Consider the following 24772-nt stretch of genomic DNA (forward strand, 5'->3'; position numbering starts at 1 on the left):
TTCAGAAAGAAGTTCCTCAGTTTGATGAAGAGGTTTTTTTTAATTTTGGCTAACAGTGCAAAGAAGCCCCGCCGGTTATCTTCCCAGTTTCATGAGCGAGTTTTTTATCATTACCAAGACTTCTCAAATTATCAAATGTGCCTATTTTAATATAACAAATAGTTTCTCGAGATGTCTTCTTTTTGAATGACCCGTTTTTAGTTTACGATTGTAAATAATTTTACGATGCGAAAACCGGCAGGTGAAATTGGGTATTTCACCTGGTGAATCCAAATCTGCAATGAAAATGTGGGTTCCTATTCAAAGTTGCTCTTGCACTATCCCAGATCAGATATAAGCACATGATTTTAATCATGACTCTTACTTACACTTCAAACTAGTGAAAAGGAATCGGTCAGTGATGCCAAACACCGAGATTACACAGATATCAAGCATCCCAGATCAGAGGTTAGGAGATCAACATTGGTAATAGTGAATGTATCTTGTAGTCTTCGGAATATATCACAGTTTCTATATTCCTGTACAGTGTATATTAAGCAAGAAAGTAAAAATTATTATCAATTTTAAAGTATGATTTAACTCTTCCCTATTTATTCCTCGGCAGCTTCTTGTGATATTGGAACCAACCAGTTATTTGTATTTGATAAGTTTTTTGTATCAAATATATCTGCAATTCTCGTCTATTATTTGATGAAAGCGAAATTTATTTTCTTTGTTTACTATACATCTTGTTCTTTCGAAATAGGACTTTTTAATGGTACGTAGACAGTTTGAAACTTAGGTAAAATGCAACTTTATTTCTCTGACAATTTTGTAACGAAAAATTTTAATTTTAAACATTTCAAGAATACTAAATTTTAAAATAGTGAAGGACATAGAAATTATTGGTTCAACTCTAGATTTTGCTCCTTGAAAAAAAATAGTGTTTTTAAAGATATGAATTAATTTGATTTTATTAAAGTTTTTACCTTTGCGTGCTGGCTCCTTTGTTCTCGAGTGACATAACGCAAAATTTTTCTTAAGAATTTAAAATTTCTGATATCCTTATGACCCAATTTATCACTTAATTTTTGTATCACTCGCTCAGATAATAGATTTGTACTCACAGAAAAGTGAAAGCTAATATGCGTAAAATTAAGTTGCAAAGCACTATTTGTAAGGAATATTATGTGTGATTCATCTGAAAAAAAAAGAAGAAAAAAAAGAAAAAACAATCCGCCAATTTCATAATTCGACAAGCTCTTTTCTCGACCGAACTCAACCGCCGAAGGGGTGGCCACGGAGGAGAAAAACTCTAAATATGCTTTTAATTTTCTTTAATTTTTATTTATAAATTGATTGTGGATATTTATTCCATTCGTCAGTATCTTTCGCAGAAAATAATTATAAAGGCAGAATATGAGATATAAATCAATCAGCATTTTAAATTCTCTATTTGCCAATAAGGCACAAGGTCATCATTCAACTAGAATTTGAGATATAAAGCGTTCAGCATTTTAGATTCTCTTTCAATTTTTTTCTGACAAAATTATAATAATAAAATTCTGCAATCAGCAGTTTTCGAAAGGTTGCTAAATAGTATATGGTATATATGTATTTTTTTACACATAATTTAATCTAAACACAAATTTAATCTGAAATTCAAAATGGCTAAAATAGAGGCCTCAGTACAACAAGAAACAATCAAAAAAAAAAAAATCAAGTGATTATGTATCACATGATTATGAATCGCATTGTAGAATTTGAAAAGGATGAGTTTGTGGATGAGTTTTGTATGTGAGTTTTGATATTTATATAACTAGTAAATCCATGTAGCATTTAGAAATAATCATTTAAGGATCATAAATGTAAGTTGAAAAATAATTTTCCCAAGTGGTAAGCGAAATGGCAACTAAATAACAATTAACAAAAATATTTTTATATTATACCAAGTTTGTAACTCGCCAACATGTAGCTAACATGCACTTATGTACATGTTTAAATTCTTTATGTGTAATGATTGTCAAAATCAACTTAAATTAAAATTATGTCTCCGTGAAGAAGAAAATCATTAATTTTGACAACTAAATATAAAATTAAAATCTTCCGGAAAACCTGAAAAAATTATCATCTCTAGAAAAGCAAACGATTTAAACGTTAACAAATAAGCTCATTTTTCAATGAGAATAATCTTTGTGTCTTGTTGGCACAAAATATTTCAAAATCATTAAATAATAGTAAAAAAAAAAATAGTAGTAGAAGTTCTTTCTTCTTCTTTTAATGGTAGAAATAAAACAAAAAAACTATAAAATTAAGTGCTATCAAGCAAAAAAGCCAAGGTTGTTTTTCAGGACAAAACACGCAAAATAATTTTTTAAAGACGAATTGATCATTTATTTTTATATTTTTGCAGGTTTGAATAAGTAACTGATGTTTTAATATTTGACCATCTCCAAAAACAAACATACACGTTTTCCTTATTTTTTTCTGAATCAAATTTGCGCAAAAATATTTTCCTCAATTTTGAATAAAACATATTACCATAAAATATCTTCCGTATGTCCTAAATAATGACGCTGCGTTGCATTGGAATAATGGTGTAATACTGCGATAGTACCAACGTAATATGCTAGCTCTCCTGTTGTCAGCATAAACAAATTTCGACCTGGATCTAACCCATGGTATCCATGGCTAATAAAAAATAAAGGAAAATCTAACGATAAAGCATTATTATATTTTTAATAACTAGCTCTAATAACAGTTGTCTTAGGTGAGAAATCAAACCAAATAAGGACTGAAAATCGAATTACAAGTGATCTTAAGATGTACTAATTATTAATTACTTAAAAGCTAACCATAACATACAGGGTATCCATAAAAACCACCCTTAATATGAATTTTTGATATTTTGATCAAAAATGTAATAAAATAACATAGAGATTAGGAAGTCTCAATATATAAATGTAGAAAAGCAAAAACGTTATGGAAGTCTGACATATTAGAGTATGGGAAGACGCAGACCTCCAATTTGTATACTTTTTTCCTTCATCGTTGATAATAATTCAAAAATGCATATTAAGAGTGGTTTTATAAGAACATCCAGCATAATTATTTTCAAGAAATTCGAGCAACGTTTTTTATCTGATACCAGTTTAAAAGCATCCTGCCTTAAAAAACATTTCATGCGTAGAAAATCGTGAATTTTCTACGCATGACACTTTTTAAGAAAATTGTAAGTGTTTTGACCAAAACTAAGTTTAAAAAAAGTTCTATAAATATTAAACACCTATTTGAAAAATTTGATAATTATTACATCTGTCTCCTTGTACTGATATTTGTCAGATTTCGATTGCGTTTTTCTTTTTTTTCTTCCTGTCCTTATATTGAGTTAAGACCCCAAATGTGTAAACTTTTCTGTCCTTACATTGAGTTAAGACCCCAAATGTGTAAACTTTTCTGTCCTTATATTGAGTTAAGACCCCAAAAGTGTAAACTTTTTGATTTCATTTGTGATAAGTATTTTAAAAATACAAATAATAAAAAATACATAGCGGAATACTTTGTATGTGTTATTTAGAATACTTTTCTAAAATGAAAACTTAAAAGAAAATACTTTGGGGCATGATAATTAAAATTTAAGTGAAGAAAAAAAATAAGTAAAAATAATATCGAAATCTGACAAATCACAGTTGAGTAAGGCAGGTGAATGAGATACCAAGATATGCTTGATTGTCGAAGGAAGCAGAGAAAAGTTGAAAACTAAAGTAACCTTCAAGTTTTGGTTGCAATCAAAAAGTTTACAAACCAGCTTTCCTCAGTTTTAATTTGTCAGATTTTAATAGGGTGTTTTCTCCTAGCTAAAATATTAATTTGCAGCACTCCTTCTGTATACTTTTTGTAAACCTACATACTTCAAAAAATATTTATTTCGGGTGATGTACACTCTGCATTTAATAATAATTCACTTTTTAATAAAATAATAGTATTTTTATTAATAAATGTTAGGTCATTAAAGCATATTATTCCATAAGGAATCTGAAAATATATTAGGGAAGGTGTTTATGGATTACAGAGTGAAGGATATATTATCACCCAACTTTTATCATGAAAAGGTTGAAAATTAAACAAATATTTAAAATAACTCTTTGGTATTCATTTTTTAATGCGAAATTTGAGGGATGAAAAACGATGGATGTTGTATATGAAGGAAAGAGGTAATACGTAGTTATGCAACTAATAAAAACTTTAAGAAAGATAGTCTCGGTGAATAACGATGGATGCTGTATATGAAGGAAAGAGGTATGTATATATATATTGTATATATATATTGTGTATATATATATATATATATTGTATATATATATTGTGTATATATATATATATACCTCTTTCCTTCATATACAACATCCATCGTTATTCAGATTATAATTTCAACTTTTAAATTTTATAATTAATAGTTTTTCTGAACAAGACATGAAAAAAGAGATGAACAAAGCCTGGTCGTGCTTTGTAGTGAGTTTTAGGCATATTGTTATCTGTAAACTATTGTTCAAATTGTAGTAAAAATTATAAAAATGTAAGGATACACCCATTCCATTTCTATACGTTTATTTGGTGATAGTTTTACTTGAGTTCCATCTTGGGCTTTCTTGGTTTTTTTGTTTGCTTGGCCTTTATGAGTTCTTTTCCTAGAGGGTGGTGAAATAGCTATGGAATACGATGCTTCTAATAGGTCATTTGTTGCGTCTTGTGAAATCAGATCTTCTTTCATATTACCTTTAAAGAAAAAAAAACTATTGTTTAAGAAAAACCTTTTAAATTTTATAAGGAATGAAGTTATTTATGATTCAATGAATTCACTTTAATCCAAAGGTAAAGAAAGATAATCCAAAAGTTATTCATTTTAATCCAAAGGTAAAGAAAGCCGAAACTCCAAGCCCATTTCAATAATTTACCCAATCCCCCTTACATATAGATAAAGGACAAGCTGCAGCTCTAAAAGAATCCCAGAGTTTCATTGAACTTGCCTCGTCTTAGTGGTCATACTAGGTCTCACCTGAGATATTTATTGAAATCAACAAACATTACAAAAAGATAGGTGGCAATGACAAACATAAAACATATGGTTGGTTAAAAATAACAACTAAACAAGTAAACAAACCATTGAAGGCAACACGTATTTTGTTAATTGACATATTCTGCTTTTCTTACATGCTATTTATTATAAAACTCCGAATATTATAAATCACAACTCATGATCATGACTAATAATTAGCCTAAGCGAAAGTGCATCCAAAAGATTATTTTTCGAAGAAAAAAAAAGGACAACAGAGTGTTTAACATCCGAAAAACGATGCTAATCGTCAGGTAGGTTTAAATAGAAGTTAGAAATTTTCAATATTGAATCCAAGCGCAAATAAAATAAATTAAACACAGAGGTCAAATGTCCTGCAACCAACGACTTTCTTTTGATTAGAGAAAATGTTCATTAATATCTTTCAAAAAGTTAATTTCAAAGTAAACGACTCTATTAGTATGTTTAAGATTGCTTGAACTTTATAAACTGGTTATTTTTGTTGTATGATGTCATCAACAAAAGTTACAAGTGAGATTAAAAGAGGGCAGTTTGTGACCATGCGACAAATCTGACATTTCAAAACAATTTAAAATATCAAATAGAAGCGGTATAAGGATATAAAAAGCATATTTTAATGAAGTTTATTTCAAGGGGGCATAGAAAATGACAAAAACAGAAGCAAACAGTGAAATAATGTCGGGAAAGCAGGTTTGCTATAGTCTGGATTGAACTATGATATGAGGCTATCGTAAATTTTAAAGCTCTTGATTTCACGTCTATTTTAGGAATACAGCTTTAACATAGATCTTTCATTTACAATTAATTTTGGACGATAGTAATTCGTAAAAACATTTAGTTTCCTCGAGTTTTTCTTCTAGTATTTTCTTAAAAGTGGCTTCTTTCACACATTTAACAACTACAAAAAGTAATTGAATTTAAGCTCAGAAACAATGTTCATAGAGAAGTTAAATTTTATGAACTTGAAAGTCGAGGAAGCACCAACTAATAAATAAGGGAAAAAGTCACTTGGCAGTTTATTTCTTATCTTATAGTGACTTTAACCACAGTCGTTATTATTTTAGTATTTATCATATTAGTATTTAAGAGACATAGAAGTTTTTATGTCGTGCCTAACTAAGAATACCATATATAAATATTGAAGAAAATCAGTTGAAGAGAGTTGCCAAAAAATAACATTTCAAAAAATAAGCATTTATTAATCACAAAATTCCTTTAATTTGCTGCTATCGACTTAAAATTTAATATTATTGTATATGTGAAAGAAATTGCCTAATAAGCAATGCCTTATTTTTCTGTAAAGAAGTTTCCGACGCTTAAATATCATGACCTTAAAATTGCATTTTGACACATGAAGCCTCTATTATTAAGGTTATTTCCTCCTTTTACTGCTAGTTCCCAAACAATGGTTTCCAATTGTTTTTTTTATTTCAAAAGTATAAGAAAACTCACAACCACAAAGTTACACATGGGATCAAGAATTGTAGTAGTTAAAAAACACATTTTTCGACCGAAAAAAAGAGTTGAGAATCTTAATGAATAAGAAAAAATTAAAATCTAGCTACAATAACAATAAATTCTTTCTTTTTTTTTTGACAACATACTTTTACAGATTGCCCAAATTTTCCGTAATCACCAATTAGCAACAAGAGCAAGCGACGTATTAGTAAAGTTATTAAACATAAGTAAATAATCGATGTAGCCTAATCTATGTTAAGCATAAATAATAATGTATGAAGAAATAATCAATGTCTTGCTCATTGTTGTAAACTGAAACATTAATTTTTTACCATGAAACGCATCGAATGTTTTGTTAATCATAAAAATTAAAAACCACTATACATTCCAAAACAAGTGAATTTCCGAAATATATTTGCAATTCAAAATTGCATTCATTTAACCTAGAAATCTTTTAGTTCCAAGAAAAGGCTTCTAACTTTATTACTAAAAGTTTCGTTTAACCTTTAATAATAAAGCAAATTTCTGAAGTCAGTAACAAATAATGTTTCAAGGTTTTACATTATAAAAAATAACAGCATGCAAAAAGTCCATAGGAAAAAAAATCAAATTTCCTTTGAATACAATCTTTTCTTCTTGTTGATTATCGATAATAAAATACATATTACGAGTCACGCGATCTTGTGTTGCGCAGAAAACAATCGAACTCCATTTAGAAATTTAGGTCTTATGATATTATCGATTCCATATTTTATTTATTGAAAAAGGATTGTACGTGGAGAAAAAAACGCTTTTGACTTAACTTTTGTTTCAAATTGATGCAACAAATTTTTTATAATTAACTGATGCCCATAATTATTGATTTCCTTTTTTTTAAAGTTTTAAGAATTGTATTTACAATATTCTTGATTCCTACTATATATATATAAATATATTACATATTAATTGTTATTTTACCATACTCAACCAAAACAGTCAAGTAACCATAAAAAAGATTATATTTAAATTGTTAAGTGAGGGAAAAAATGTTCATCGACTCATATTACCTAATACGGTTTAACAACCAGAATTCTATCCACCTTATGAAGTCATCATTTTGTTCCGATCAGCTTCTTACACACTGTAGCTGAAAGGGCTAATCGGTCAATCTCATACCCGGCTCAATAGGGGTTCGAATATTAGTGATACCACAATATTCCTTCAATACCCGACGAGTTTTTTTTAACGTCCTTCAGTTTTCAATCTGTAAGCCAAGATTATCAGAATACGAAACTATATCATTCACTCCTAAATGGCGCAGCTCCCAGAAAGCTCCAATGTCCGTTTGAGTTTTATTTTTATGGTTTAGAAATTAAGCTAGTTGTAAATGGTTATAAAGTCATATAGTTTTGTATTCACGGTTTCTTAACCGTACCAGTTGTAAACGGTTTCAAAACTGTAAAGATAAAGTAATATTCCTAACCACAAACTTTATAGATGGATAGACTGCTGCGTGCGTGCGTGCGTGCACGCGCGCGCGTGTGTGTGTGTGTTGAGAGATATACTATATTTATATGTAAGCTAAGAGTTCATGCAGTGTTTTCATTGAAAATAATGTTTCTAAATAGAACTCTGTCAGAAAAAGCCAATTTAATACATTAATGTCTCTATTTTTATTATTTTAGACATGTCGTAGAATATTATAAAATTATAAAGTCAACACTTATAAAAATTTGGGGAAATTAGTTTGCGTAAATATCTTTTTTTTAAAAAAATTATTGCGTACAATAATTCATTTGTTTTAACTTCCTCTATTCATTTGTTTTAACTATTAAAAAGTCATTCAATGTATATATAGCAGTTCATTTAATTGTCATTTCACCATACTCAACCAAAATAGTCAAGTAACCATAAAAAAAGATGATATTTAAATTGTTAAGTGTGGGGGAAAAAACGTTTATTGATGGTTTTTACCTAATACGGTTTAACAACCAGAATTCTATCCACGTTACCTTATGAAGCCATTTTGTTCCGGGCAGTTGGGTACATATTATAGCTGAAAAGGCAAATCGGTCAATCTCACCCGGCTCAATAGGGGATCGAATCCCGGTAGTAGTGATACCACAATATTTCGTCTATTCCTTCAAGAGTTCTTAACGTCCTTCAGTGCAGTGATTTCACTGAAAATAATATTTCTCAATAGAACTTTATCAGAAAAAGCCAATTTAATGTCCCTATTTTTATTATTTTAGGTAAAATATTATAAAGTCAACACTTATAAAAATTTGGAAAAATTAGTTTGCGTAAATATCATTTTTTTTTAAAGTATTGCGTACAATAATTCATTTGTTTTGACTTCCTCTGTCACAAAAAAAAAAAAAAAAAAATTCACGACAACACTGTAGAATTTTAATTTATGAATCAGTTATATTGAATTGCATTAACCATTAACCATGACCGTGAGTGTTAGTAATTATTTAAATTATCATCTAGAAAACTTATACCAAACAATGTGTTATTCTGTAAAAAAAACACTAATTTAAAAAAAAGGAATTTAAAATAAAGTTTTTATCACATTGAGAAAAGATACAAACTCTCACTGCACACTAATGGTTTTAGAAACGTGAAAATATCATTAGATTTGAAAGACTAACAAAATTGGCTTCAAATATCCAAGAACCATTTTTATTTACCCACTAAAACATAAAAATGTCTGCTATACACTTATTAAGTGTTTTATAAATATTTTCAAAAATGTTTCGAATAGTCTTAAGTGCAATGGTATAGAAAACATTTTGTTATCTATACGATCTATTATTTTAAGACCAAATTAAGACCAAACTGAAGAATTAAGACCAAATCTATTGAAGAAACATTTGAGAGAGTTTTGTTTTGCTATGTTCCTTAGAAAGATTATATTAAGAGGATTCTATTAGAAAGGTTATATTTATAGAAAGATTACATTGCATTTTTAAGAATTGGTTCTAAAACAAAAAAAAGAGAAATTTAAATGCGAATAAACTTTATAAACAAATTATTTTCTTTGATAAATGCCAATACATTTTAACTTTGCCACTATATAAATAAATTTTGTTAATTTTGAGTTTAAAAAGTACATTTCAAGATATAACAAATTCTTACGAGCATGCTTAGCTCATTTATATAATTAAAAACACATATTTAGTTAAATCAATTATGATAATTGTTTTTTAGCAAAGAGAAATAAAGAAATGTTTGAGAAAAAAGGTTTTAATAGGCATACTCTTAAAAATAGACTTCTACCTTTTATGTCAATGAAAGTAGAGCACTCCTCCCAAATGAAACAAAATAAATCTTTTTTTGCTCTCATTTTAACTAGAAACATTCAGTACATATTCATTTTTAGTTTTTTGTCGATTACATGGTATTGCTTTCTCTAATTGAAACTCATACTACTGCAATTATCTAAAAGCAGAATAAGCTAAAGAACTTGGATTAATTAATCTGATGATGTATAATTTAATATAAAACGGTAAATAGTTTAAACACTTGGAATACATTTAATTTTGTCAAGCTATCCAGCTTTTTTTTTAAAAAAAAAAAGTTTAAAATTTGGTTGATCAAGTGTCATCGATAAGTGACCCCAATACCCATTGTTAGTGAATATTTCATTTTAAAAACAGTATAATACTTTAATATTTTTTAGCTGAGTGCCCTATTTTATTAATATTTCTGAAATTTTCGATTATTTCATGAAAAAATAATTAATAAAAAAATACCAATTGATGTGGGGTTGCTGAAATGACCCCACTTGGTCATTAATGTTTTAAAACAATATTGCAAAAATTATTATTGAAATTTACTGACATTGGCAAACAACAGATGGTACCCCCAGGATGGCTCTAGAAATTGTAAAGCTTTTGGGAAAGTTTGCAATTAGTGCTTTATGCAAAATAATAAATAAATTTCTCAGTCAGTCTGAGATAGAAAAGTCAGTTTCTTAGTCAGAAAAAAAAAACAAAGCCACTAATGATATTTTTTATATTTTTGATAAACTTAAAGCTTCGGTAGATAAATAAGCATGATGCGTTGATAATTTCATTGCCGATTTTATAACAGAGCAAATTTTCAGAAATATGTACTAATAACGATAGTGATTTTTCAACTGGAGATATTGCATGTTCTAAAACGGCTCAAATCTGATAATGTTTGTTTCTTGTCGAAACGCTTTGGTTATGATTTTGGTACAATAAAATATGGTTTTATCTTATGTGATATATTTGGTAATTTTATCATACTTTACAGAATGGCATAAAAACTATTTATTTGGTAAAATTTACTTTTCAGTTTTGTAATTTTTACTAAATGCGTGCTAATAAGAAAAAAAAATTGAAAACCAGAATTTAAGGTATATCGTTAACATATGAACGGAAAAATTACCGAAATGCATGGCTTAAATACCGTAAATAATGGGATTTCATTATGGCTTTTTTTTACCAGAAATGTCATTACCATACAATACACTAATTTTAATAGAACTTTATTTTCTAAGGCTATCTTGCTATCGTTTATCTTGTTTAATATTCGCTTTCATCCGAATTATGTATTAAGCTGAAAGCAAAACCTAATATATTACAATAATTTATAATGGCTGTATATTATTGCTATCACCATCAAACAAATTTGATTTTTGTTTGTAAAAGTCAACAGATTTTAGATATACTAACTGTAGAAACGAATCGCGTAGAACTGAGGAAGATGTTGAGTGTAACATTCAGTTGAGATGAAGACATTTATAAGATTATTTACACTAAACATACCAGCACTTAATCTATACCTATTTTTACCATAGCCGGTCAAATAACCGGACTTTAAGTTTCTTGATTGAATGTATGAAATATGGATGTTAGGAAGGAAATAAACTAAAACAAACTTTATTATAATTAAACAAAATTGTAGATTGCCAATTTTTATGTATTACAAACACTAAGAATTTTTAATTCATTGCTCAACGCAATGTACATTTTCCGCAAACATATCTCTTCTAATTATTATTTCTGTAATTCTTATACTTATTCTTATAATTATAAGAATATAGAAGAATTATAATTCTTATAATTAACATAATTCCTTCTAAGAACTTGTGCTGTCTTGATTGTTTCAACATTTTTCTGGGTAGAAACTAACAGTTACTTAGAAATGAAGTAAAGCTATTAAAATAAAATGTAAGCTACTTACCAAAACATTTAGTTTTTGTCACTTTTTCTTACAAAAATATGCCAATCTAAAATTTTAGGTACTTTCTTGAAATTTGAATTGACAGTTATTTTGATTGAACTAACTGCGCAACAGTCTTTGCAGAAATGTGCAATTAAGCGAATGCAATACGTTGAACACGCATTACATCATAATTTCTGTTCCGATAACCTTATAAAGCAAAAGAATTGTTCTCCCGGTCGAATGACAGGTTGTGGTAGAAATAGGTGTACGACAAGTATTATTCGAAGCAAACAAAATACAAAAAAAACGGAATAATAGAATATTAACCGTATGCAATTGTTAGAAAAAGTAATGAAGTCAAATGTGCAACAACGATAAGATGATAAGCGCATTTTCGATGTTCTTAAACAGTCATTTGACCGGTTATGGTACGTTTAGTGTTAATTATCGAGCGTACTGAGCATACTGAGCAAAAGCATAAATGATTCTACACGGTCTTTCGTATCTGATCATCAGATAGTCAATTTAGTAAAATGGTAATATTAGGATTATTTTTTGATGCGAGTGTATTCTTTTAGTATTTATTTATATGTTATCTTAATCGCTATTAAAGTTAAAGAATATTTTATACGTTTTAAAATGTTAAGTTAGAGAAACTCATACTTGATGCTTCTTTGACATATGTTTTCACTAAAAATTCATTGTGCTTTAAACATACAACCAATTTACCCCTTTACATGGATTACTTGAACGAAATTATAAGAATAAATCTGAAATGATTAAAAAACTGGCTTTAATATTCTGTGATGAATGAATATACTATGAATATATAATATATGTTGTAGTCTAATTGAAAAATCCAGCTAATCATGGCTAAATGGATAAGTTTTTAATATTCCTTTTTAATCTGATATTTTTAAGCTTATTACAAGCAGTCTAATGCCTTATAGCAATTAGGGAAATTGGCTAAGAATTTTTATTTTTTGGTCTAGTTTGCTTAGGATTATTGCATTAAAACTTTTAATAAAGCTATTTAAAACAAGATTTCATCGCTCAGGACTTATTGCTAACTAACTAGAATAAATCTGGCTAATTGAGTAATGTACACTATATTTTCTAATTAGTCTGAATGTATGTGGATTCACTATAATAAGCCAAAAACTGTCAGGCTGATTAGAATATGCTGGAGATTCTCAAATTGGCCTGACGCATTGCAAAATGTCGGCGGCTATTTGCAACGAGTGAGATTATTCAATTAATATTCAACTAAATACAAAAGGAAGTTTACAAAAATTTAATTTCATCAAAAAATTTTAGTTGCCAAATAAGGTACATCGAATTAAATAGTATAATACTGCCATGCAATCATAAAAATAATTTAAGCAATAAAAAGAACCTTTTTTCAATTTATAACTTATTTCTAAGTTACGTGTAAAGTGTGCATCTGTCTGGGGAACTAATGTTTCCCCTCAATGTAGACTCTGTCAAATGTTACACTGTGTTCAATAAAGAATAAAGATATTTTTAAAGAAATTATACCAACATACAAATTATCAAAAAGCATGAAATCATTTTTAATCTTTTGTGGTCAAAGGGCTGCTCTCAGCCACCGATTCCTATTGATTAACAACAAAATCTGATCGTAAAGGATTAATATCACCTCTGTTTTTTTTAAAAAATCAAATCTTTCTTCTATATATTTCGAAAAAATATAACGATCAAAACAATGATATTATTTTGACAGAAAATATATTCAAATACTTTAAACTTATTTTTCTATCCATATAAAAAAATTTTGAATTTTTTGAAGTACTCTCTTATGTTTTCATAAAATAGTTTTACAACAAACTGCTTTTTTTGTACAGTGTGTTAAAAAAAGAAGGAAAAAAACAGTTCCTGTGAAATCGAATTTTAAAAAAAATCGTACATTTAAAATTTGATTTCGCAGGAACTATTCGACCACTTTCGCTCAAATTGTGTATTTTGTCATGTAAAATTACATTCTTGAAAATGATGCAAAAAATTATGTACCTTACAATTCAAAAATGTTCGACTATAACTATTCAAATTAATAGAAATAAATAATAAAGACTTACAAAAGTTATTTTTAAATAAAAATTATATCTTTGGATAAACGATTTAAAATTATGTGAAAAATTTTTCAATTTGCTTAAAATTTTCTCGAGAATTACCCAAAAAGTAACATTAAAGTGACCAAACTTTGGATCACTCTCCTGACCATATTTCCCAAATTGCGGCTATTCCCTATATTTTGTGGGTCAGAAAAATCCGAATCCATCATAAAAGAGGTATTCAGAGAAAGAACATTTTAGTGTTTGTTTTGTTATGTAAAATATTATTAACCATATTTAAGGTTACCTCCTCGAACCATTACTATTGAGTCCCGATCATTAAATCAAGAGTTAATCACCATTTTTTATTCTTTTTTTGCGTTCAGTCAGTAAATAATTTAAATTGTGTAACGATTGCAATGTTGATAATTTTTCTATAAATACAGAGATAATCTGCTGAATTAAAATTTAATGAAAATAATCATTTATATAGTATTTTTTTTCATTAGAAAGGTATATTGTAAAGAAGTGAACATTAAGTATTTTTTTTAAATTTTTTAACCGTCGTTGAACAGCCGACCCCATTTTAGGGGTTTACGACAACTAAAGTTCAACTCCATAGCCTTGCAATTTTGAACCCAATCCAGATAACACGGGAACTCCTGGATCGAGTATTGGGGGAAATTTGCCTTCGGGGAGGACTTTTTGATGGAGCTAACCGGCATTTGCGTTACATGGAGAAGAAGACCACGAGAACCTCTCACGGTTAACCTGACGGCAAGGGGACTCTAACCCATGATCCGTCCACCACTGAGGATATTTCTCGTCAGCACTGTGGTCGGTGCAAGTCGGATGCGGTGAACATAAGTATTAATTATTTTCAAAATAATCTCTAATTAACATTATTATTCCTGTCTCATAAGCACCCAAGGCTAACTACACTTTCAAAATAAAGCGGAAGCAACTTTCAAAAATAAGAAGGTATACTGTTGCAATAGATCAAGAAACTCTCTATGTTATCGCTGGACACGCTATAACGTTTAATAAACAGGCATTTAACTAAATTGAAATGCGTTTTAAACATATATGTTATGACTATGTAAAGATTTGTTTAGTAATCGTGTTTTTCAGGCGATCAAAATTTGAACTATTTTTAATGCAAGTTTTTCCCCATTAACCATATATTGGTTATATTATAACTATCCTACAATTACTCTATCCTATATAACTCTATTGGTTAGACTTTAAAAAATAAAATGAGAACCTTTAAACATTTGCATCGATTTTTAAAAAACATGCATTGTTTTGAGATTTTACCCAAAAATGAAATTAAAATGATAGGTTACCTGACAAGTTAGGTAGACTTCCCGATGATTCCGGTTGCAAATCCATTGAAAAGTCTCTTTCTGTGTCGATGTAAAATGTTTCACATTTCTTCAGTTCATTTTTTAGCTGAGAAAAACTGCGAACCTGAAAAACCAATAAATAATTCGTATATTGTATTTTCATAATAAACTTTGCTTACATATGAGGAATTACTTTTTATGCTATATATTGGGAATTAGTTCGGTCCGTTTTCTTGTGGTCAAAAATGCATTTATTTCAGAACAAAATGAATGAATAGATTAATCAAAGTATTGTCCAACGCTGTATACTACTTTTTCCCACCTCTCAGGCAGATTTCGAATTCCATCTCGAAAAAATGTCTCGTCTTTTGAGGCGATCCAAGTTAGGAGCCAATTTTCTGCGAAAGAAGTGAACCGGTGACCTGCCAAATCGTGCTGCATCCGTCGGAACAACTAGTGATCAGAAGGAGCAATGTTCGGGAAATACGGCGGATGTGGTAAAATATCCCACTTGAGCGTTTCCAAATAATTTTTGATAGCTTTTGTGACATGAAGCTGACCGTTATCATGCAGAAAAATAACTTTATCATGTCTTTGCTCGTTTCCGGACGTTTTTCTCGTAATGCACGGCTCAAACGAATCAATTGTAGCCTATACCGATCGCCCGTAATGTAATCGCCAGGTTGTAGCAGCTCATAGTATGCAGCACCATTCTTCATTCACCATTAACCATTCTTGAAATGTCGAAACCATTCCCTACATAATTTATCAGTTGGAGCATTGTCACCCTAAACTTCGACAAGTATTCGATGCGCTTCAGCTGCACTTTTCTTCCAATTAAAGCAGAAACATAATACCTCCCGCAAATGCTGCTTAGTTACCACAAAATTTGACGTATTCAACAAAGTAAAAAACAGGGTCTTTGTATGAAACTCAAAGTCATATAACCTGAATATCATTGACAGCCTCTCTGAAACCACCGAAACCAGCTGTCACTATGAAACATTTTTAACAGCCATCTTTTGAAAACGGACAGAACCAATTTGTACTCTCTAGTATTAAAATAGATATAAAATGTTATTTAAAAATGATTGAAAATAAATAACTAAAGTGTAGTAGACAAGGAACTCAGGAAAACAGTTTTTATATAAAGTTTCATTTTTTCATTGATTTTGCATTATTTTTTCCTTAATAGTTGAAACTTTTGCATATTTAAAGGTATGTTTAGTTTTATAACTTTTTTTGTGTTGAAAAATAGATTTTTGTTTTTTCAAATTTAGTAAAAAAGTATTAGTCTTTTATACTGAACTTCCTGCTGTTGTTGCACTACTGCAGGCATATATGACACAATTTTTCTACATCAATACGCAATTCTTATTAATACTCTCCATAGCATAAAATACAATTATGAGCATTTAAAAAGCCAGTAGTGCATGTAAACATCCTTCTGAGACCCAGGCTTTAAGTAATGGCAGAAAACGCCTACCAAGAAATATGTTGCTTAGAAATATGTTTCTGCAAAGAAATGTGTGCCAAATACTAGAATGGATTGTGAAACCATTCGGAATTAATGTGGCAAACATTACTCCTTTGCTTTTAAAATTACAAGAAGAACTTGACGAGAGAGTTATCAAATGGGTAAAAATTTGATTTCTGAAATTGCTCCAAACTTTTAACTCTTTCTAAGACATATTTGGTTGAGATGATATTTTCTTTAATTGCCATAGTATTAATTAAATCGAAAGAATATTGAAGGGGTCGACTACTATACCAATATTTGATAATAAAATAAACATTACGCTGTTCTCAGAAGTAACCTTCCAAATAGCTATACTTAATTGACAGAACGTTTCAATTAACTCAACAAATTGATTTTATTACTGTTTTATATTTTAAAGTTTGTAAGTTACTTTCCCTAATTCATACTTAAAATGAAGTTAAGGACATAAAGCTGCAATGATATATTACAGCACGTGATTTGCTCAATGCCTACAAGTTTCGCAAACAACAAAAAAGAAACCCTGATTCAGCATATAATGCACGATAAGTAAAATTTTTATTACATGCTAGATAACATTTCAACAATTTTCTCTGAAATATTATTCCCCGATCCCTATTGTTTTCTCAGTTCAAACTAAAGAATCTTGAATTGGTTACAGTTAAAATTCACTTTCAATAGCAATAAAAACTCGTCAATTGGAATTTAAATTTTTATAAATTGACATATTAGCCATCGTGAATGACGGAAACAAATAGATACTCCTTTATTAATGTATCACAATAATAGTTTTAAAATATCATCAATAAAATATTTTTTTCATCGCATATTGGACTTACACATTTAATTTTGCGAATCTGACTTAATATTCATAATTAGTCCAAATCTTTACATAATATACAATTACCTTAAGTACACTTCAGTCTCCTTTCATTCATTTTCAATTTGAATATTTGTAATTTTAAACATACGTATGTTATTTAAAATTTTCTATCACAAAAAATTTTAAATTTAAACGCATTTTGGGTAAAAATTAAAAGAGTAAATTTAACTTTTACACTTTTTCAATTTAAATTTCCATTTTGGCTTCGAAACTTTTATTTTCTTATTCTGAATTTATGTAGTTTTTAATATTATTCCGTTCAGTTGCATGAAATGATTTAAACTTAACTAATGCTAAGGAAAATTGAAAGAATAAATAGATTAAAAAGAAAACTGAATTATGCCTTTTTATGCAAATTTCAATTTTCGGTTTTTAAATATCTGTAAGAAATTATTTTATTTTTAATATTTTCACATTTGCTTGCAAGACACGATTTCTTCGACTAGCAAGTACCAAATTGCTACTTGCTAGTCGACAAAACGTCGTCGACTGGCAATTTGTTACTAGCTAATAACAAATCGCTAGTCGACGACGACGTTTTTGATTTTTGTTCTTTTCAGAAATCAATTTTTTCCTTTTGAATTTTGCCCCTTTTTCCACATCGCTCTTTAAATTCTTATATTTTTAATTTTATCACTTCTTGACGTTCTTGATTAACGTTAACTCGATAAATCCTCTTCGTTTCTCGCCAGTTATTTATTGTTTTCTGCTTTAATGACATTCGAATTCTGAACTTGAATGATCCCTTTAGACATTCCCACAATCTGCAGTTACTTTTCGTCTTTACGATACTTTTAATATGGTTTTTTGCCTAACAATATTTTTAATACCTTATTGGATACATAAATTTCATACCTGAATAATCACTTTTTGAAGTGCTTAGTTTGCTATTATGCCCTCTTAAATCATTTTTCCAACTTCTTCGGAAGTTATTACAATTAGTTACCCTTTTTATCAGTCATTTCCTCCATTCATTAAATTCTTGATATTTATTGCTACTACCGGTAAATTTAGAATAAGTTAAGTAATTCATTTTTGATTCGCGTATCGTAATACAGTTTTGGTTCTGAAAAATTACCGCTCTTATGACCATTTCATTTAAATTGACTCCAGTATTTAGATCCCCTTTTCAGCAATCATTACTATTGTAATGGTTATAAAATCTGAATTGTTTTAATACAATATTATTACAACAAGCAAAATTCTCAAAACACCATTATTTCGCATATTTTGAAGCCGATTCATAGAATGCGTGAATTCATCACAATAATTACTTTTTATTAAAAAATTATAGTACACTTAAATTAGGAAAAATAATGGAGGAAATTTAAAAAGTTTTGAAAATTGGGAAAATATTCGTATGGGGAATAGCAACGGATAACAGAATATTTTGCATTATCTGAGTGGGAGTTTTCCCTTAGTCACCCCTCTAAAACTATAACAATTTAGATTCTTCTTTAAAACTTTTAAGCAATTGAATTTTAGAATATCACTTACATGGATCCTAGCAATGAAAAGAAAAGTAGCTCATATTTTTCGAGAAAGAAGTTACCTTCTCCCTATCCTCAAATCATAAGTTTTAGGAACTTTTTAAAAATACTATGCAAATTTTTTTAGTTTAATTTTACATAATTTAACTTAAATGAGTGCTAGTGAAACATATAAATTAGTATAATGAAAAATAGACATTTTGAAGCCTTAAAAAATATAAAACAGTGTTCTTTGAATTTTCATATGGGTATGAATATTTAATATTAACCATTCGGTAATAGCTTCATTTGCAATATGTCGCACGGTAATGGTTACATTCCATTTGTTTTGCATCACTAAATACTACCCCGCTTTAAAAAAATGCTTATGTGAGCCCTGCTTTTACTAATAGCTAGTGATTTTTCTTAAAAAAAGAAATCATGTCCTGTTTGTATACTATTTTAATTCCAGGACAGATGAGTGTTCGAAGCAATTTGAAAGAAATTACGCAGAAAGAAATTGGACTAAACGAATACGATACTTGGATTCACGCATAGCTGGCTGTACCATAAAGCTGTTAACACAAAAAAGTCATGTATTTCCCATATCTTACGATAGGTGAAACAATCAGTTAAGCTGAAACCATATTCCACCGTTCTTTTGATAAAACACAACTCAACCACAACCTAACTCCAATGACCATTTTCTAATGAAAAGCTAAGCTCCAATGTCCAGCTAAATTTCTTTCTTGCGGTTTCTAAACCATATTATTTGAAAATGGTTTAAAAACCGAATAGTTTTGAACTCCAATTTTTATGTATTAGAAACCCTAAGAATTTTTAATTCATTGCTCAACGTAATGTATATTTACCGCAAACATATTTCTTGTAATTATTATTTCTATAATTGCTATAATTATTCTTATAATTATAAGAATATATAAGAATCATGATTCTTATAATTATTCTCATAATTAATATTATTCCTTCTAAGAACTTGTGCTGTCTCGATTGTTTCGAAATTTTTCTGGGTAAAAACTAAAAATTAGTTAGAATTGAAGTAAAGCTATCAAAATAAAATATAATCTACTTACCAAAGCATTCTGTTTTTGTAACTTTTTTTTACACAAAAATGCTAATCTAAAATTTTTTGTACTTTTTTGAAATTTAAATTCACAGTTATTCTAACTGAACTAACTACGTAGAAGTCTTTGCAGAAATGCGCAACTAATCGAATGCAATAAGTTGAACACGCACTGCATCGTAATTTCTGATCCGATAACCTTATAAAGCAATAAATTGTTCTCCAGGTCAAATGACCAGTTGTGGCAAAAATGGGCTTACGACAAGTATTATTCGAAACATATTACATATTATTGTTAGAAAAAAGCATGATGTGGGAAAACGATAAGAGCATGCTAAACGGTCATTTGACCGGTTATGGTATGTTTATATTATTATAGTTTCTTACAGGACTGAATGATTTATATGTTTCGCAAAATGATAACCTCATTTCATTTTTATATTAATTATGTAAATGGAAAGAAAACAGACTATTATTCAAAGATGAAAGTGGTATGCATTAAAAATTGACTTATAAAGTCAAAAATAACTAGAATGTGCTAAAAATGGTTCAGGCGTTATCTACCAAGTTAGTCTCACGGGTATCTTTTCCGTTTTTAAAAATAAATTCTACGAAACTGTTACATGTAGTCACGATTACATGTGATTATGACTACCTATAATAATATTATTTTCATCGGAAGTGATTGATTATTTGGAATTGGTTACATTTTTGGCCAACTCTGATACATGCATGCGCATTAGTGTTTTATGTAACAGGTAATTCAATAATTATTTAAGAATCATGAAGTGTGCAGTAGGAATAATAATTTTGAATTAAACAAAACATAAATTTCAACTTTCAAGTATTACTCAACGCTTAGTTTTTCAAATTGCATGGAATTTCTTGATTTGATGATTCTAAATCCCTTGTGACTTATACAACAAATAATCCCTTGAAAGCTTTACAAAGTCTCCTGAGCTCTAATTAAATTAGGTGGAAAAAAGTGTTTATTTCACTGTATCTGCGAAGTTGAAAACATAACCTGGAAAATGCCAAAAAATATTTGATCACTGAATTAATGCAATAGTTTTATTTTGATGCAATTAAAAGAGGATTGACGCAATTAATATTTGACGCAATTATATTTTTCTGGTGTAATTGAGCTTTGATTGCTCAAAATATAAATGCTTTCTTATTCTTTCGAATGTTTTATTTTTGTTGAAAACTTATAAATATGCGTAATAATAGATGGATGAAGAAATCAAATTTATCATCGGCTCAATAACATAATCCTTGATCGTCATCTCGGGAGATTCTTTTTCGATTTTTTAATCCCTTGTTTTAATTCTTAAAACATAGCCTGAAGTGCGAGTTTCTTTATTAAACGCAGAATTTTGCAATTTCTGAAAATTTATAACTTTTTAGATTTAATTAAGTATATTAGTTTATCTAGTATTCAGTTAGTTTTTTTTTTAAATGTTGCTTTTAAAGTTCACTCCTTTTAAGAAGCTAAACATAATTGAAATCAAGAATATTTTTCATTGTATTTTTAATAACACATAATTATAGTTTTCAGAGGTATATATCATTAATATCAGAGGTATCATCATCGTCAGAGGAATATATCAGAATAAATTTCATTCAATTTGGTATACAATATTTGTTTTTTAACTAGAAAATTTTGTTTTTTTTTCTTAATTTTTTTTTCATTTTATTTGCGATGAAGACATTTTTATACATTTCAATTTGTAAAATTTGTATGAAACAATATAGTAATACAATAATTTGCTAAGTTTTTTCTTACTTTATGCGAGAAAAATTGTCAAAACGAGTTTGCTCTTTACGACAAAAAGTAAGAACGAAAATTTGATGCTTGATAAAGTTTTAAGAAGAATGAAAATTTGTTCGCCAAATTTTCCATTTAAAAAAAAACTAAATTTGAAAGAAATATAATTATTCGCACTTTCCATTTATAATCAACGAAGAAATCTAAAATAAGCGAAATCTAAAATGGCATAATCATGAATATATCTTGAATTACTAAAATATTTAGTAACAGAGATTTTTTAGAAAGCGATATTTTTCGAAATAGAAATTATTTTATTTTTACTTAAAACTTAAAAAATTTGGGCAGAGAGCAAATTTAAGTCAATATTTCAAATATTGTAATGTTTACTCTAACATTTTGTTTAATACCAAAGAACACATGCACTGCAAAAAATTTCCGGATCAAATTACTGTTTGCACTTTGGGTGCATCATCCGTAAAATTCATTTTTAGTGCAAAATTTTATACTGTAGTTTTTCAGAATTAGTTATTTATACAATTAGAGTGATTCAGTGATTTTATGGTAATACTTATTGTAAAAATTGCGGTGAATCAAATTTTTATTTCATAACATGTTCTGGTCAAATTGATTTTACGGTAAAAAGTTTTGGCACAATGAGTGTCAGTACTTTTTACCGTATTTTTTAACACGATCCGAAATATTTAACAAAGTAGTTTTTTATTCTAAGAATCAAATTCTAAGTGTAATAAAGTTATAATTACTTCTCAGAATAATATGGCTCCTTATTAATGTTGCTGAAACTGTCGTAAATGCTCCAAAATTTTTAACAGTGTAGAATTGTAAATTACCACAATTCCTCGCTTTCAACGTGAGAAAAACTAATTACCGAGGTGGTAAAATTAAGAACCCATGTTATTAAAACATATTTATAGAGTTTTTCAGTATTTGAAGCTATTTTAATAAATCAATATTCAACGAAAGTCTCTGCATTTATCAAAGTCCCCCCCTTCAATATCTTTTAAAAATAAACTAATATATCAATGCCAGAACTAGAATTAATCATTGTCACGATAAGAAAAGGGCGACATTTCTTTTCAAAACTAATTTTAAAAGTACAATGAATTTTGAAACATTTTATTTATTACGTCATTTGGTGGTAAATACAGGATGTTCTTTGTTTTATTACCAATTTTTAGAATCCTTTTTAAGAATGAAGACAATTTACATTAAGGGTCAGAGAAACAAAAATGTTTTGAAAAGACGGGATAAGAAGAAAAACCTGCTTGATGAAATTCGGAGGCTTTTCCAATAATATTTTCCACACTCTTTCTATGTTTCTTTCTGCAATCAAATAATTTAGGTTCTGTACACAATGCTGTTCTTCACAGAAATTTAGATAATAGGAATAGATTTCGATTACGTTTTTTCTTCGCTTAAATATTAGTTTGCAAATAGAGATCTAGATTAGCATTCAAAATAGCTACCAAAACATCAAATCCCCAAAAGTGGCCAACTATATTACAGGTTAATGCACAACAATAATTATAATTATAAAATAAACTATTTCTTCTGTCACTTTATTAATTACTTTTCTTTAAATAATGTGTTATTAAAAAAAATATTTATCCAGATCTATTCGTAGTATGCATTTAAAAGATATACCCCTGGATGAACCCTTTATTGCCCTTAAGTAACCCTTCTCTTTAGAGTAAAGATAAAATGAGTTAATCATGAAGCTGAAATGCTAAAAAAGTACATCATGAAGCTGAAATGCTGAAGAAGTAAATCTTGAAACTGAAATGCTAATTAAGTAAATTGAGAAAGCTGAAATGCTAAAAAAAGTAAATCAGGAAACTGAAAATTTTTTTTTATAAATTATTAAAATCCTGCAATACTTGATACTTGCATTTCGATACTTGAGTTTTTTTTCAGCATTTGAAGCTTAATGGTTTACTCTTGGTTTACCTGAACGAAATTTTTTCTACATTTTAAATTTTAGAGTTCTGATGAAAGTGGAATAGAAATTGCCATAAATGGATTTTTCTGCAATATAGCGCCCTTTTGAGTGGCTCTTTATTTTCAGTCTTGCAAAAAAGCTTCGCATTAATTCATAAATGCCTGTAAGTAAAATGATGCTTGAAACTGATACAATACTGAAGGTTCTTTATATGATGAAAGAATTTCGAACAATTACTCAAAATTGCAACTCTCTCATCTCTTTTCCCTATACAAAAATTCATTTTTCGCCTTTATTTTCTTTTCCCTAACACTTTTGCTTTGATTTTAGTTCGGCTATATTGCTGTACAATGCTTTAGATTTGAAGAAAAAAAATTTTTATTGCTAAACAATTTTTTACATTAAGTATAGTATTTTGGGAATGATTAAAATTGCACTTAGTTAATTAATATTGAGTTCTAAAATAAATTAGAAAACTTTTCTGAATTTAATACATAAGCAAAAGCAACACAGAATGCTTAGTACAAAATTCCGAAAAGCATACATAAAGCATACTTTTATTAGAATTTAAAACCTTTATAAGAATGGGAAAAATAATTAATTTCCCAAAACTGGTGACATTATATGGAATTATCAGGAAATATAAGCATTCAGTAACATAAATATCGAAATAAATAAGTGTATACATAAAATAAATTCAACGCCTACTTACAGACGTTTGAAGATACTTTAAACAATTATTAAGAAACTAAACATTGAGTGCATTTTTTTGCCTGATTGGATCTGTGTTCAGATGTGCTGAGCTTGGCAATATATTTCTTTTACATTATTCATTCTGAATAATTTCCCTAGATATTATTCTGCGTTTAATTTAAGTGCACCATTAGCCTAGATTAGGTTCTAAGTTTAATTAAAAAATGCCTTTTATATATAATGTATCCCTTTTTTCTTATTTGTTATTCAACCATTACTGAGCAAGATT

At 28.5% G+C, this 24772-nt stretch overlaps 1 protein-coding gene across 1 annotated transcript in view; it reads right to left on the reverse strand.

The window, feature by feature from the left end:
- The window catches only part of LOC107437024 (echinoderm microtubule-associated protein-like CG42247), an 84536-nt gene that overhangs the window by 48502 nt on the left and 11262 nt on the right, over positions 1-24772 (reverse strand). Inside the window, exons 2-4 of the mRNA XM_087154682.1 lie at positions 15129-15252; positions 4566-4755; positions 2521-2670 (exon numbers count right to left, since the gene is read on the reverse strand). Of these exons, the coding sequence (XP_087010808.1) occupies positions 2521-2670; positions 4566-4755; positions 15129-15252 (464 nt within the window). The remainder of the gene's footprint in view (positions 1-2520; positions 2671-4565; positions 4756-15128; positions 15253-24772) is intronic.

This window comes from Parasteatoda tepidariorum, chromosome 11 (assembly GCF_982258835.1).
Source record: "Parasteatoda tepidariorum strain Cologne lab strain chromosome 11, Ptep-v5.0, whole genome shotgun sequence".
Lineage (NCBI taxonomy): Eukaryota > Metazoa > Arthropoda > Arachnida > Araneae > Theridiidae > Parasteatoda > Parasteatoda tepidariorum.